The following is a 15486-nucleotide window of genomic DNA, read 5'->3' on the forward strand; positions in this document are numbered from 1 at the left end:
TCTTTCAGGTCACCATAGGGTTCCTTTTTGTTTCTCTTATTCCAAGTGAAACATTAGACAGCCAGTCCTCTTCTCTTCCATGAACCACAAGGACTTTGACTAGGCCGTCTTACAAACGGGCTGTCCACAAGCTTGCCAGCTTATCTTGTTCCACTCCCAGATACTTCTGCTGGCTGTATCACTAGAAGTGATCTCTGTGTATGTCTCTCTCTGAGAAAGCCTGTTTGACTCTCTCTGCTTGCAAAACCACCTGACCCTCTAATAACAGCAAGCTCTTTTCCAGACTGCAGTGGCACCGACAAGCTCTTTCATCTGTTGCCTTTTGTAAACAACAATCCATTAGTGAAGTCTATTGAGCACTCTTCAGAGCTCTTGCAAAAACTTTGAGGTCCCGATATGTCTAGCATTTGCAGAGCTCCAGTATTTCAAATAAGATCTGTTTTAAAGTGTTTGTATGTGACCTACTCTAACAAATCTTTCCCAATTTATCTCCCAAAAACATATCTATATACTCTTGTCACACTATTCCTTGACCAAAACCTATTGATACACCTGAGGAGAACTAAGCCAGCACCCGAGTCATCCAATCAACACAAAAATAGTCATTTCATTAAGTATGATCATCAAGATGAACATACTCTCAAGTGGAATAATGAAATTAAAAGGTAAACTTGTTATGCGAACGTGCATGTCTGTATTACCTCATGTTATGTTTTATATCGCGTTTTGGTGGGTGCCATTTTGGAATAAACTAAGTGACTGCAATCCGTGTATGTTAAAGCTTTGTGACAGATTATATTTTATATTGTATATAGATATGTTTTAAATAAGATAAATTGTGGCAGTTTTTTGTTAGGTCACACACAAGCCGCTTTCAGGTGCATCCTTTGCCTTGAGGGTGGCTGCAGGACCAGATCCCAACCTGAAGACACACCTTTCAGGTGGCAGCCCTAAAAGGCTGCTACAGCGTTGCCCGGTCCACCTGAAAGGGGCTATTGATACCAAGAGGCGCCTTGTAGAGTCATCAGCCCGCCCAAAGCCAGCCGCTTACAGCAGCTGCACATTTAAAAGTCTGGCAATCCGTCAATTATCTCTTCTGGAGGAGGGTTGGTGTCGGCATCTCGGAGGTGCATTCGGCACATTCAGGTGGGTACCTCATCAGCCGCAAAGGGGTAGAATATGCGGATTTACATTGGGGTATTCTGGCCACCTGAAAGATCCTACAGATACTAACACTTCAAAACAGATCTCATTTAAAATGCTGGAGCTCTGCTCATGCCAGACAGTTCAGGCTCCAAGTGTCTTTGCAAAAAAATTGAAGAGTACCTTAAAGGACTTCACAAGTAGGTGTTAATTGGACATGCTGTGGAGTTATGGATTATTGTTTTGGAAAGCAACAGGTACTCTCGGAAGATTAGGTCCGCAGCAGCAGCCTGTCTGAGAGCAGTTGGCTGTTCTAAGAGAATCATGTGGTTTTCTCTGAAAAAGAGAGAGAGCAAGAGAGAGAGAAAATTCATTTCTACAGTACAGCAGCAGCAGCTGGGACTGGAATAGGACAAGTTGGCAAGCTTGTGGAAAAACCCCATTTTGAAGACGGGTTGTGAGTTCTTAGTTCACCTTGGTCAAAGTCCTTGAAGGCCATACAAGAGGAGAGGACTGGCTGTCTAATGTTTCACTTGAAATAAGGGAAACAAAAAGGAACTCAGTGGTGACCTGAAAGAAAGGGGTTATCATCTGGAAAACCCCGATGGGGCAAGTTTTTTCGGCAAGACACTGACATGGCTGATTACAAGGAATCAGTTGTGGGTGTCCTGGAACAACAAATCTTCTGAAAACCAACAAAAACCTTCCTGAGTCATAACCATTTACCTTTCAAGCACCAAAGTCTGGTGAAATTCCTAAATGTTAAATCTGTGCACAGTATAAGAACTGCCTGATACCTGCTTGGATGAGTGAGAAGTGAGATTGGATTGTGAATCAAATAATTTTTCTGAACTTATATACACATTACATACACATGCGCTTAGAATTAGAAGGGGGTGAAGTTAGGTTAAGTAAGTTAACAGTAATAAGTTAAAGTTTTATCCTGTTTTGATGTTTAAAGATAATTAAAAGCAACTTTTGTTTAGGTAACAATTTGCCTTGGTGAGGGGAGAAAACGACACTGTATATATTTAAGAAGGAAAATGTATGTATCTTGATCAATATGGTTTATAGTGTGAAAAATAAAAAAATTTTTAAAAAGAACTGAGATGAGGATTAAAATGGTCAAAACTACATTCTAGACAGAATCCACAGGGTTTCACATAGGGGATGTCGGAGGTAGGAATTTCTTTGTGAAAATGGTGGCTGGGACGTGGTGGAGCATGTGTTCGTCAGCATTGAAAATTCATGACAAAGACAATGAACAAGTAAAAGTGAATGTTCTTGGATATGGATTTACCTTGTGAAGGAAGATTAAGTAGTGAAAATGGCAGAAATAGGTTTAGGTGACTATAAAGAGACTGAGGATTGGTCTGATAATGTTGATAGGTTTGACACAGGCATTGCATTGCCCATGATACAAGAGATACTGACACTTGCAACAAGAAACAGGCACTCTTTTTGAGCGAGCTGGGGAGCACAACATGCGGTCTTATCAAGACTCTAATGGCAGCTGCAAAACCATATACCAAGACTTATAAAGAGTTATGTGACCTGATTGGAGACCGTCTGTTCCCGAAACCCCTTAGTAATAGTGGAAAGGTACAACTTCTATACTAGAAAGTAAAAGACTGGAGAAACCGTGAGCCAATATTTAATTAAATTGTGTTAAATTGTCAAAGACGTGTTTTTGGTAGTTTGTTGATGTTGCTTGTTGAACACAAAAAATGTGGACATTCCACCCACAAACAAGACAGCATTAGGCTTTGACGTCATACATAGTGAAGAAAATAGACCAACGAGAATGTTTCCGCTGTTGGAGAAGTAACCCCAGCCCTGGTGACTGTTATTACAGGAAGACTAAGTGTTATTCATGTGACAATGTGGAGCACATCAATCCCAAGTGTCCAAGACAGAACACAAGACAGAAGGGAAAAAGAACACAGGAGGAAGAAATGTCAGAAATTCAAGTATAAAAAAGCAATCTTCTAAAGTTAAAAACATTATCAAAAATTATGAAAGTTCTGGCAGCGAGTCAGACTAAGAAGGTGACTCCAAGAATGACAGTGCATCAGCATTAACGTACATCCATAGTGTTATGGATTGCAGGTTGGAAATTCTTGTTTGGATAAAAGTGTGTGTTTATGGTACCCTTAGTGACGCATTTGGGATTTAGGAGCCAGGGGATGCAGCTGGCATTGAAGCTGTTCACAGTGCACCCTGTCCATCAAATTGAGCTAAGTTGCAATCGTTATTAGGCTTGGTTAACCTTTACCACAAGCACATCCCCAACATGTTAACTCTATGCAACCCGCTCAACGAACTGTTGAGACAAGACCAGAAATGGTGTTGGAATATTGAGACTGACAAAGCTTTCCTCTAGTGACAATTTCTTGTTCACTATGACCCAGTCAAGGAAGTGACCCGGGCTGGTGATGCTTCACCTGTTGATTTAGATGCATTATTGTCACAAATCACAGAAAAGGGAGAACAACCAGTTGCATTTGCTTCCTGATCTTTGATGGCCTGTGAACAAAACTATGCACAACTGGGGAAGGAAGGACTGGCCATTATCTTTGGTCTAAAGCAATTTAATCAATACCTACATGATAGGAACTTCACCTTAATGACTGATAATAAATCATCGCGTTTGATCTTAGGTCCTAAGAAAGGGATTCCTGTGCTAGCGGTTGCAAGAATTCAATGATGGGCAATGGAGCTTGCCGCATAAGGAATTCCTGTGCTAGCGGTTGCAAGAATTCAATGATGGGCAATGGAGCTTGCCGCATATGGTTATGACTTAAAGCATCGTCCTTCAGACAAAAGCAGCCACACTGATGCATTATCACGCTTACCTCTGTCTTCAACAGAATAGTCAGGACAGCAGAAGCAACAGCTATCAACCAGGAACAAATTCACCGCTTGCCCATTACAGCAAAGGCGATCAACAAAGTAAGAAAAGAGGCCATACTATCAAAGATTTCAAACTTTATCTTGAATACTTGGCCCAAGGCAGCGATTTGAAAACTTTCTACACAGTGCACTTATTAGAATGAAATCTCGATTGAAGAAGGTTGTCTACATTGGGGGGCAAGAACTATAAGCCCCAAGAAATGGCATGAGGCCATTTTAAAGGACCTCCACACTAATCACCCAGGAATGGTCTGGATGAAGGCTTTGGCATGCATCCATGTCCGGGGGCCATCGATCAAGAGACATTTAACAGATGGTTCCGAGATGTCACATCTGTCAAGAAATGGAACCAAAAGCACTACAAGCTGTAGTCATGGAAATGGCCATCTCGACCATGGCACCAAATTTATATTGATTTTTCTGGTCCATTTATGGGTGAAAACTTTCTGATTATTGTCAATGCATGCTCCAAATGGCCTATTGTGTGGTCAATGCGATTACAATGGCCAATAAGACAATTGAGGGATTACGACGTGTGTTCACAGATCATGGATTATCCATGGAATTGGTTTCTGACAATGGACCTCAATTTGCATCAGACGCCTTTAAGCAACAATGTGCCACACATATTATCTGCACCCTACCGTCTGAGTACAAATGGGGAAGTGGAGCACTTCATTCAGACCTTTAAATGTATGATGAAAGCAAAAATTTCATCAAAAGCATCATGAAATCACAAAATTACAGAATTTTTGTTTTACAGAACACCACCACCCTCAACTACAAAACACACGCCTGCAGAACTGATGTTAGTGTGTAACCAGAGAACCCGACTCATTGCGGTGCAGCCAAACATCGGACTTTGTATTCAACTATCGACATCCCTGAGTAAGTAAACAAGATCTCTGGAGATCAGAGAACAAGTATTAGTGCGAGATTGCAGGGAGAGTAAAGAAACATGGTTAAGAAGCGTGCTTCTCAAGAAACTAAGTCCATGTTCATATTCTGTGTTAGTTGGTGACATGATATGGACATGACACATCAACCAGCTAAGAGCAATCGAGGACCCCATTTCAGTGCCAGTTTCTCCTTTGGCACAAACTGACCCTTTTTCCTCAGGGATAATCCCATTATATGTTGATGACACACCATCGTCGGTGTCCGCCCAGAGACAAGATTCTAGCTGAGCGCCAGATACACAGCCAGTAGGGTCAACAAGTGATAAGATGTTATCTGCTCAAGAAAAGTCACAAGTTTGTGCTCCTGTTCCATGTCCTTCATCCCCACGAAGATCCAAAAAAGAAAAACACCTCCAGCGTATCTCAAAGATTATGTGCAGTGATGTAAAGACTGTGTGTTTTTCCAGTTTTCAAGTTAGATTGAAGTGTGTCATATAAAGCCCTTTGTCAAAGTCATCAGGAAGTTCGAGGGCATAAGAGGAGTGGCGATGCCAGGCAGTGGAGGCACCCAGGTCAAGGCCTCCCTGTACATGGATAACATTGTGGTCTTCTGTTTGGTCTAGAGACTGATCAGCACATGCAGGCAATTTGAGTCCGTATCAGGCACCAGGGTCAACCAAAAGAGCAAGGCAATGCTCTTCAGTAACTAGCCCAACCAGTCCACCATCCCCTTCATAGTCACAACTGACTATTTGAATGTACTGGGGATCTGGTTTGGAGGGGTTGAAGTGTGCACTAAGAATTGGGTGGAGCGTATCGCTAAGGTCCACCAAAAATCGGGACTCTGGCACTCCCTCTTGATAACAGAGAAAAACTTGGTCATCAGGTGTGAGGTGATCTCAGTGCTGCTATACATGGCGCAGGGTTGGCCTATCCCCCACACCTACACCCTGGCAGTCACTAGAGCAGTGTTCCGATTTATTTGGGGATCCAAAATGGACAGTCAGAAGGAGAGCCATGTACAAGTCATCAGAAAATGGGGGCAAGGGTGTACCCAACATGGCACTCATCCTGATGACCAACTTCACATGTGGCTGTATCAAGTGCCACTACGTACCGAGGTTCTACCAGTCTTAGTTGTTGCGAAGGTTAGGCCTGGGCTCTCTGCCACGCAACATCCCAGCTAGCTGGACAGTGCAGCGCTACCTATCCTTCATGGAAAAGTTCTTCCAGGCAACACCTTCGACCACAAGGCCATAAGGCAGTGGTCAGCACGGAATGTCCTGCAGAAACTGAGAGAAGAGGACTCGATGGATCCAGTGGGACGGTTCCCGAATGCTTCCAACGAGGGTTCACTAACAAGCACCAGGACTTGGCCTGGCTGGTGGAGAGAGAGGCCCTTCCAGTGAGATCCTTCCTGTACAACTGGAGCATTACCCTCAACACATACTATCCATGGGACAGTGGAGTGGAGACCGTTGCCCTCCTCTTTGCGAAATGCAGATTCGCAAGGAGAACGTGGAGAGGGATGCAAGGGGCTCTGTCACGGTTCATCCCCAGCGACAGTGTGACAAACGACTCCCTGATTTACAGACTGTTCCCGGGGACCCACTCAGAGTCTGACACCCAGAACTACTAGAAGACCAGCAACTCAGTAAAAGATGCCCTTTGGTTGGCCCGAAACTGGGTGGATTTTCAGCATACTGACATGTTGGTCTGGGAATGCAGTCACCTGGCACATAACAGGCTGCAGGACAGCATGCTGAGGGATGGACTGAGGCTTGGTGCAGCCAATGCAAGGGCACTGTAGGGAAGGAGCACTGTTTAGAGCCCCCTGCACCACCCCCCCCCCCTTACCTGGCTATGAGGGGCTGACACTGAGGGAAAGCTCCTTAAAGCAAGGGAGAGGGGGGGGGAAGTAACAAGAAGGTGCCACAGTGTGGTTACTGAGTATTAAGGCTGACACAAAGTAAAGAGTTTCTGAACAGCTTTTCCTATACTGTAAATGAGAGGACTGACACTATGTAAAAGTTTGTAAATATCGTACCCAATTGGTTTGAAACTATGAATGTAAAGCCTGGAACAGTGTTTGGTCTTGTATTGTACATAATTTATTACAAATAAAGTTTATTTTTGGAAAACAAAACTGGTCTATGATTTTACAGATTCCTGCCTTCTATCATCCTTTTTTGAACAAGGGAGCCACAAAGGCTACTTTCTAATTCTGAACCACATTCGTGAAACTTAAGAGTTTCAAAAATGTTTAATCAATGGGTCCACTACTTCAGCCACTTCCTTTTAAAACACTCGTCTTCAGGTCATTGGGTCCTAGCCATTTATTTACCAATAAATTTCTCTAGTACTTTATCCTTTGTGATTGGGATTTTTACAAGTTCCTTCCTGTTATTTGAAACCAGCAATAAATGCAGTGTCCTCATTAGTGAAGACCGATGCAAATCACTGATTTACCCAATCTGACATTTCTTTGTTTCATGTTATTATTTCACCTGTAGGTAAAAAAAATGGACGTTTAAAATTAGCGCACCTCACCATTAGTTCGCCAATAACGTAACCTCAAGTAACCAAAAAATCCACTTATCACGCATCTACCAATTCCCAAAGGTGACAGATACCAGGGGTTTTGCTGTAAGTTTAAACTGAACTAATTCAATGATACTGTTTTGCGATAAGTTAAATCTTTTATTTCCACACCCTCCCCTTGAGTTGAGAATGAATTGCCTCTAACAGGGTTTTGGATTTTTTGAATTAACTAGACAGCTATGGAAATGAAGTCAACACTTTTGCCAGCTGGGTATCAATCTGAGATCAGCAAATCCAGAATAATTAATTCCATGGGTGCCACTCAAGCCAAGGCAAGCCCAATGTACTCACTGCTGTCAACAATTCTTGCTTATAATTGTTTGTGAATAGAATGCTGATAGTTTTATAAAGGATCCAAAACTACTGTCGGGACAATAACCAAATGAGATACATTTCTAGATTTCAGAAGCAATGAATTGCATACCAGCATGTAGATTTAATTAATTAACATAATATTGTGTGCCATATCTACTCTGAATAGCTCTGGTATAACTGAATCAGAATACAAAATCCAATCCATTCTATAAATTCCATACATACTTCTTCTGAGAGATCTGGGTTGAGCTGGGAATCCACCAATTGGAAATCCAAAGGTACTCATGCGCTGCACCAGATTTGCAACATTTCCTGATTTTTCTCTTTTGTTCACTGGGCTTTCTTCTTTTGCATCTCCATCTCTTTTTATTTCCTGTAATGAAAATGTCAGCAATAATACTGCAATTAAGACTTTGCAATGCAATAAAGTTGAAGACACCATTGTACAGTTATAACAAACATGAATTCAGTTAAATGTCATTCTTTCTACATTAATGCTGAAGGATTCAGAACCCTGCTATGTATAGTTATGAACCTCAGTGAAGTAACATTTATCTTACACCTGCAGAAGGTCTGAAGCACAAGATCAGTTTCTTGTCACTTGTAATGAAACAAGAAAGTTAGAGGATGCTATGATTGCAATTAATATACAGAAATGGTGGAAAAACTCAACAGGTCCTGCAGCATCTACAGGAATCAAAGATTATATTAGCAACATTTCAGGCCTGAGCCATTTGTCAAGGTAGTCATTAACCTTGATGAGGGGCTCAGTCCCAAAATGTTGGTTATAGATCTGTTTCCTGTCACTTATGCAATCTTAGAAAAATATTCAAATTACAAACATCCCGATTGCTTCATTTTCCAAAAATACATCTCAAACTTCAGTTTAGTATATAAAATGGAGCATTGTAGATAATGACAAGTGAAAGAACATGGCACTCTTAAAGATCACACCGGATCAAGGGCAAGAAAGATAAAGTTTTGAACTACAGAGGAGTCGGGGGTGAAAACAACAAGCAAAAAAGTGAAGCAAAATCCAAAACTGAATCTATCATGACCTTGCCAAATAGTGCAACAAATTATTTATGTTCTTATAATGGTTGTTGAAACCATTGTCCATACCTTTTACAGTTGCATACTCCACTCACCATTGATTGAAACCAGAGAAACACCCATTTATCCTAACTCTCTGCCATCCACACTGGTTAACCATTCTCTATTATTCCTAATATATTACCCCAACTCCATGCATTCTTATCTTAAGTAATCTATGCATCGCCTTATTGAACACATTTGGGAAATCCAAATACAGTATAACACCTGGTATCCAGTACCTACAGGGATTGGTAGATGTCGGATAAGTAAGTTATCTGGTTGCTTGAGACTCACTCTCACAATGGCTTACAATACACGTGCATTAAGGATAAACAGTTTAAAAGACAAAAGTACTATATTGAGCTGCCCGAAAGACTAACAATAACATTGCAGTTAGTTAACCCTTCTTCCCCCAAGTTTACAGATAAAGCCTTAAAAACAGGTAATTATAGGCTGGTGAGCCTGATGTCAGCAGTAGGAAAATTATTGGAATGAGTTCTGAGAGATAGGATATATAGGTATTCGGTCAGACACAGGCTGATTAACAACAGTCAGCAAGATTTTGGCATGGTAGGCCATGTTAACAAATCTTGTAGAGTTTTTCAAGGAAGTTACCAAAAAGGTAGATAAAGGAAAGGCTGTGGATGTTGTCTACATAGACTTTAGTAAGGCCTTCAACAAAGTCCCACATGGGTGGTTAGTTCAGGAGGTTAAGAAACTAGGTATACATAATTAGCTGTGTTGGAGAAAACAGAGAGTGGTGGTGGATGGTTGCTTCTCAGACTGGGGCCTGTGACTAGTGGTGTGCCTCAGGGATCTGTGTTGGGACCATTGTTGTTTGTTGTCTATATCAATGATCTGGGTGATAATGTGGTAAATTGAATCAGCAAGTTTGCTGATGACACAAAGATAGGAGGCGTTGTGGACCGTAAAGAAAATTTTCAAAGCTTGCAGAGGGATCTGAACCAACTGGGAGAATGGGCCAGTAAATGGATGATGATGCAAACAAGTGTGAGGTATTGAATTTTGGAAGAGCAAATGAAGGAAGGTCATACACTGTAAATGGTAGGACACTGAGGAGTGCGGAGAAGCAAAGTGACCTGGGGAAACATGTACATTGTTCCCTGAAGGTGTTGTCGCAGGTGGACAGGGGTGTAAAGAAAGCTTTTGGCATCTTGGCTTTTATAAATCAAAGTTGGGATGATATGTTGAAGTTATATAAGACATTGGTGAGGCCAAATATGGAATACTGTGCGCAGTTCTGGTTGCCTAGCTACAGGAAGGATATCAATAAGATTGAAAAAGTACAAAAAAGATTTACTAGGATGTTGCTGGGTCTTCAGGAGTTGAGTTTAAGGGAAAGCTTAAACAGGTTAAGACTTTAATCCTTAAAACGAAGAATGAGGGGAGATTTGACAGAGGTTTACAAAATTATGAGGGGTATAGACAGAGTAAATGCAAGTAGGCTCTTTCCACTGAGATTAGGAGATAAATACAAGAGGACATGGCTTTAGGGTGAAAGGGGAAAGTTTAGGGGGAACATTAGGTGGAACTTCTTCACTCAGAGAGTGGTGCAAGTGTGGAATGAGCTGCCATCTGATATGGTGGGTGCAGACCCTATCTTGAGTTTTAAGAATAAATTGGATAGATACATGGATGAGAGAGGTCTGGAGCATTATGCACTGCACTCACTATGCACTGAACTCATAACATCCTCAAAGAACTCCAGCCTGCAAGTTTGTCAAAAAAGACCTGTCCTTCCCAAATCCATGCTGCATCTGCTTGATGGAACAATATCTACCCAGATATCTCGCTATGTATTCCTTAATCATAGCTTCAAGCATTTTCCCAACACCAGACAACAACGGGTCAAAAAGTCATCTGCCTTTTCCATTTTTTTTTTGAAAAACAATGGTGCAACATTTGTTTTCTTCCAATCTGCCAGGACCAGACCAGAGAATTTTGGTAAATTATCACAAACACACCCACTACAATTTCTATAGCTTCTTTCGACACCTAGTGACGCATTTCATCAGGACCAGGATATTGTCCTCATTTAGCCCCATTAGTTTAATCAGCGCTACTTCTTTCATGATAGCAAATGTATCAAGGTCCTCACCTCTCATCACATCCAATAGCATCTGGCTTTGGCACATTAAAAGTGACCTCAACTGTGAAAACCCACACAAAACACTCAAGACACAGGAGCAGATGTTGGCCATTCAGCCCAATGAATCCACTCTGCCATTCCATCATGAGATGATCCATTCTCCTACCTAGTCAAATCTGAATACACCAAAAGCCTGGCCCCCACAGCTGCCCATAATAGCAAATTCCAGAGGGTTACCATTCTCTGTCAAAAGAAATTCTTCCAGATCTGTTTTAAATGGGTGCCCTTTGATCCAGATGTTGCGCCCTCTTGTCCTAGGCTCCCCTACCATGGGGAACAACTTTGCCACATCGACTCTGCCCAGGCCTTTCAACATTCCAAATGCTACTACGAGGTTCCCCTCATTCTTCTGAACTCCAAAGAGCTGTCAAACATTATTGTAAATCTCCTCTGAATCCTCTCCAATCCCATTACATCCTGTCTTAAATATGGAGCCCAAAATCGTACTCCAGGTGAGGCCTCACCAGTGCCTTATAAAGCCTCAACATCATATCCCTGTTCTTGTACATATTGCTCGAGAGATGAATACCAATGCTGCATTCACCTTCTTTAACTCCAACTCAACCTGAAGGTTAACCTTTAGGGCAGGGGCCCCAAACTTTTATAGACCATCGACCCCTTCATGGAATTGTCAACCCTGGGGGAGGAGTGGGGGGGGAGTGGGGGGGAAGGAAAGAGGGGTGGGTGATGGCCAGAAAGGGGGCCAGCACTGCCACCTCCAATATACAAAGAACACACACCTCTTTCTCTCTGCTCCATCCACTCTTTCTCATCCTCCTGTTTGCTCTCAACTTATTACAAGGCCAAAGCCAAATACAACATGGCAACCACCAAGCCCAGCTCTCACAAGATCTCCTTGTCACCATTTATGTAAAAGTATAGGTGCTGTTTTCAGTAAATTCAACCCTGATTATTATAACTATACCTGTATTATCATTGTTTCAATAAACAGAATACCAATAGACAATAAAAACTAATTGTATATAAAATCAGAAATGTGCATCAACAAGTTGTATTTTATTCATTTTTATTTCTGATACATATGTTTCGACCCCAAAAGTTCAATCGACCCCCCACCTGTTGACCCCAGGCATTTAATTATCCCTTGGATAGCCCCATTGACCCCCAGGATTCAAATTACCACTTTAGAGGCCCAAGTTCTCCCAAGTTCCTTTGCACCTCTGAATTTTGATTTATCCCCTCATCCAAATAATAATCTGCCCTTTTATTTCTTCCACCAAAGTGCATGACTGGACTCTTCCCAACTTAGTATTTAATTTCCCACTTCTTTGCCCATTCTCCTAATCTGTCTCTCTATAACTTCTCCAATTCCTCTTCCGCCACCTATTTTTGTACCTTCTGCAAAATTAGCCACAAAGCCATCAATTCTGCAACCAAAATCATTTACATACAATCCAAAAAGAAGTTGCCCCAACACTGACCCCAGTGGAACACCACTGGTAACTGGTAGGCAACCAGGATAGGATACCTTTATTCCCACTCTGTTTCCTCCCAATCAGACAATGCTCTACCCATCTTTCCAGTTGATCAACAACATGACCATCTTCACATTCCAATATCAACTCTCTCTTTTCATCTTTCAAGGGACCCATGTTCACTCTAGTCATGGTTTTTCTCTTTATACAATTGTAAAAATGTTAACTGTTTTATATTTAGGTACTAGTTTCCTTTCATAATCTAACTTCCCTTTCTTTCAGTACACAAAAGTAGAGGAGAAACTCAGCAGTCATGTGGCAGCCATAGGAAGCAGAAGCCAGTGGATATGTTGGTCTAGAGTTCTTCTTCAGGAGTATCAAAAATCAGGCGGCCACCCAAATATAAAGTTGTGGATAAAGGTGGGAGCATAGAAGAGAAAGAAGCTGAGAACTGATTGGAGAAAGAGGGCATTGGGCCATGAAAGGTAGCACTCATGCTAGAGGAAAGGGAAGGGGGTGGAATGTTTAAGGGAGGTGGAAGGATGAAGGAATAGGGAACACCAGGGGAGGGGGTTAACTAATGTCTTCGTTTTTAACTGGCTTGGAAGCATAGTAGTTACAAAACAAGTTAGACAGAGATCTTTATTAATGATCAGTGTCCCAGCTGCCTCACAGCTCCAGAAACTGGGTCCGATTCCAACTTTAAATGGTGTATGTGAAGTTTGCATTTCGCCTCCACTCACACATTCCATAATCTTCTATACCTTTATTAAGCCATCTCTTAGCCTCCACCAAATGTGGCAAAAGAATTAAAAAGAGAAGTTGCTAAGCACCTCCAGAGAGAACAGGCATAGGCTACGGGGAATGCTGTTCCCTTACCTTATGCACAAGATTGATCTACTGTGATCTGGCATAGAGATAATAAGCATGTCATCCAAAGCTTATAAAAGGGTTCAAGGATTGTTCGCCTCTCTGCAACTTTCTTGACTTCCTCATCTTCAGGCCACAATCAGCGTAGATTGCCATCACCTCCTCTTTGCTGACCATCAACATGGAAACGTCAGGGTTAGTCGATTAGACCCCTGCTCTTTTCCCTATATATTCATGATTGCATCATAGATTCAGTGCCAACGCCAGTCAGAAATTCACTGACAACACCACCATTGTGGACTGGGAAAGGAACACAGTGGATGACAGCAATCCAAAAATCGGGGGGGGGGGGGGGGGGGGGGTAAAATCACTATTTATGCATTGGGTTATAAACTAACCAATTGTTTGACATTAGTCTCTCACCATGGCAGTAGGAAAATAAGAACACAGATAGTGTGGAAAATACTGACCAAACAACTTCCAGCCCAATCTCAAAACAGACATTGCAGGTGTCTGCAGATACTCTGCAAAACAGCCATGTGGTCTGCAATTGGTCTCAGCAATGGGAGGAGGCCACATCACAAGCACTGAATGCAATAGATCAGATTGGAGGAGGTGGGCATGAGCTCTTGATGCAGTTAAGAAAGTGTTAGTTGCTTTTACTCATTTAAATGCATTGAAATAGATGAAAAAAATTCCCATCATTAAATAATGATTTTCAACAATGCAGACCCTCGCTGATTTATTTGATCTGGCCAATGTCCGACAACTTCGACTCAGTTGAAGTTAATATCCAAAGAATTACTGTATATGACAATATCTAAGAGGTGGTTAATTATTAATGAGTTTGGATAAGCTTGTGCTAGCCTGTGCTAGGCTAAAGTAGCTAGCTGTAGAATGTTTTAAAAGAAAATGATGTAACGAAATAGCTATCTGAAAATGGGAAAGATAACTCCTTTTAAGGGAAGTAACTAGAATCTGCCTTGTACACTTGATAAGGGCTGAATTCCCTAAATTCCTTATTAAGACATCTGCTGATAACACTACTTGAATAGAGTTCCATACCTGATGAAGAATGCTGACTCAGCAAATGAAATACAATTCCAAATATTGAACACTTTGATTCATCTGAATTGTATACAAGTCCATTTTGTATTACTCACAGGGAGTGAGCACTCAGAGCAAAGCAGTATCAGGAGAATACTGCTGAGATCTGCCACTCCTGTCCTGGATGAAAGTATTAAATGCTGTTCTGTTTAACTAACTTGTTAATTGTATTTTGTTATAAGGGAACGAACTTTAACACAGTTACAGGTTACTTTTTTTTATTAGTTCAACTCGCAGTACACATCATTTCAAGAAAATCACAGCAACTGCAATGAGAGAACAGTATAACCAGATGGTGAGTTAATCTGGTGAAAGAGGATGGAGATGGGGAAGGGGGAGAAAGAGACAAGTCCCATGAAAAGTCTCACCACAGTATCCTCAATCTTCCAGCAAGAGGACAGCAGATCTTGGTGTTCACCCATTCAATTTGACAGAAGCTCTGGACTTCCCAAGCATAGGCAAAGGTTCCATCTTTCTATTCTGGCCAACGATTACTCTCCAGGTACCTTTGACATGCTGTTGAATTTTTTCATGTGGGTTAACATAGGCCTACAATTCTGATGCTGGATTTGTCCCAGTTTAATCTGGTGGATTTCAAACATTCTCACTGATTGTATGGGAAGAGAGCAGCTTCTTTTTATTTAATTAAAATGATTTGATTTATTTTATTATTTTTAAGTATATTGTTTGAAATCCATGATTTTGATTTCCTGAAATAGTGTTTTAATAGGTGCTGACCTATTTTTGAACACCTGATTAGTGAATCTTTCAAAGGGAGAAGAAACTCTATACCAACTGGAGATCAGCACTGAACCCAGATTTACCTTTTGTGGGAAATCAAATGTCAATCACATACAAAACAATTTCATTAAAACTCTCACTTGTACTTGTTCCTGAAGGCTTTTAAACTGCTCATATCAAGTGACGTCCTTCAAAT

At 41.4% G+C, this 15486-nt stretch overlaps 1 protein-coding gene across 3 annotated transcripts in view; it reads right to left on the reverse strand.

Moving 5' to 3' along the window:
* The window catches only part of cd2ap (CD2-associated protein), a 187673-nt gene that overhangs the window by 79643 nt on the left and 92544 nt on the right, over positions 1 to 15486 (reverse strand). For all 3 annotated transcript variants that reach the window (XM_069886760.1, XM_069886759.1, XM_069886761.1), the window contains one exon: positions 8097 to 8244. In XM_069886760.1, the coding sequence (XP_069742861.1) occupies positions 8097 to 8244 (148 nt within the window). The remainder of the gene's footprint in view (positions 1 to 8096; positions 8245 to 15486) is intronic.

This window comes from Narcine bancroftii, chromosome 6 (assembly GCF_036971445.1).
Source record: "Narcine bancroftii isolate sNarBan1 chromosome 6, sNarBan1.hap1, whole genome shotgun sequence".
Lineage (NCBI taxonomy): Eukaryota > Metazoa > Chordata > Chondrichthyes > Torpediniformes > Narcinidae > Narcine > Narcine bancroftii.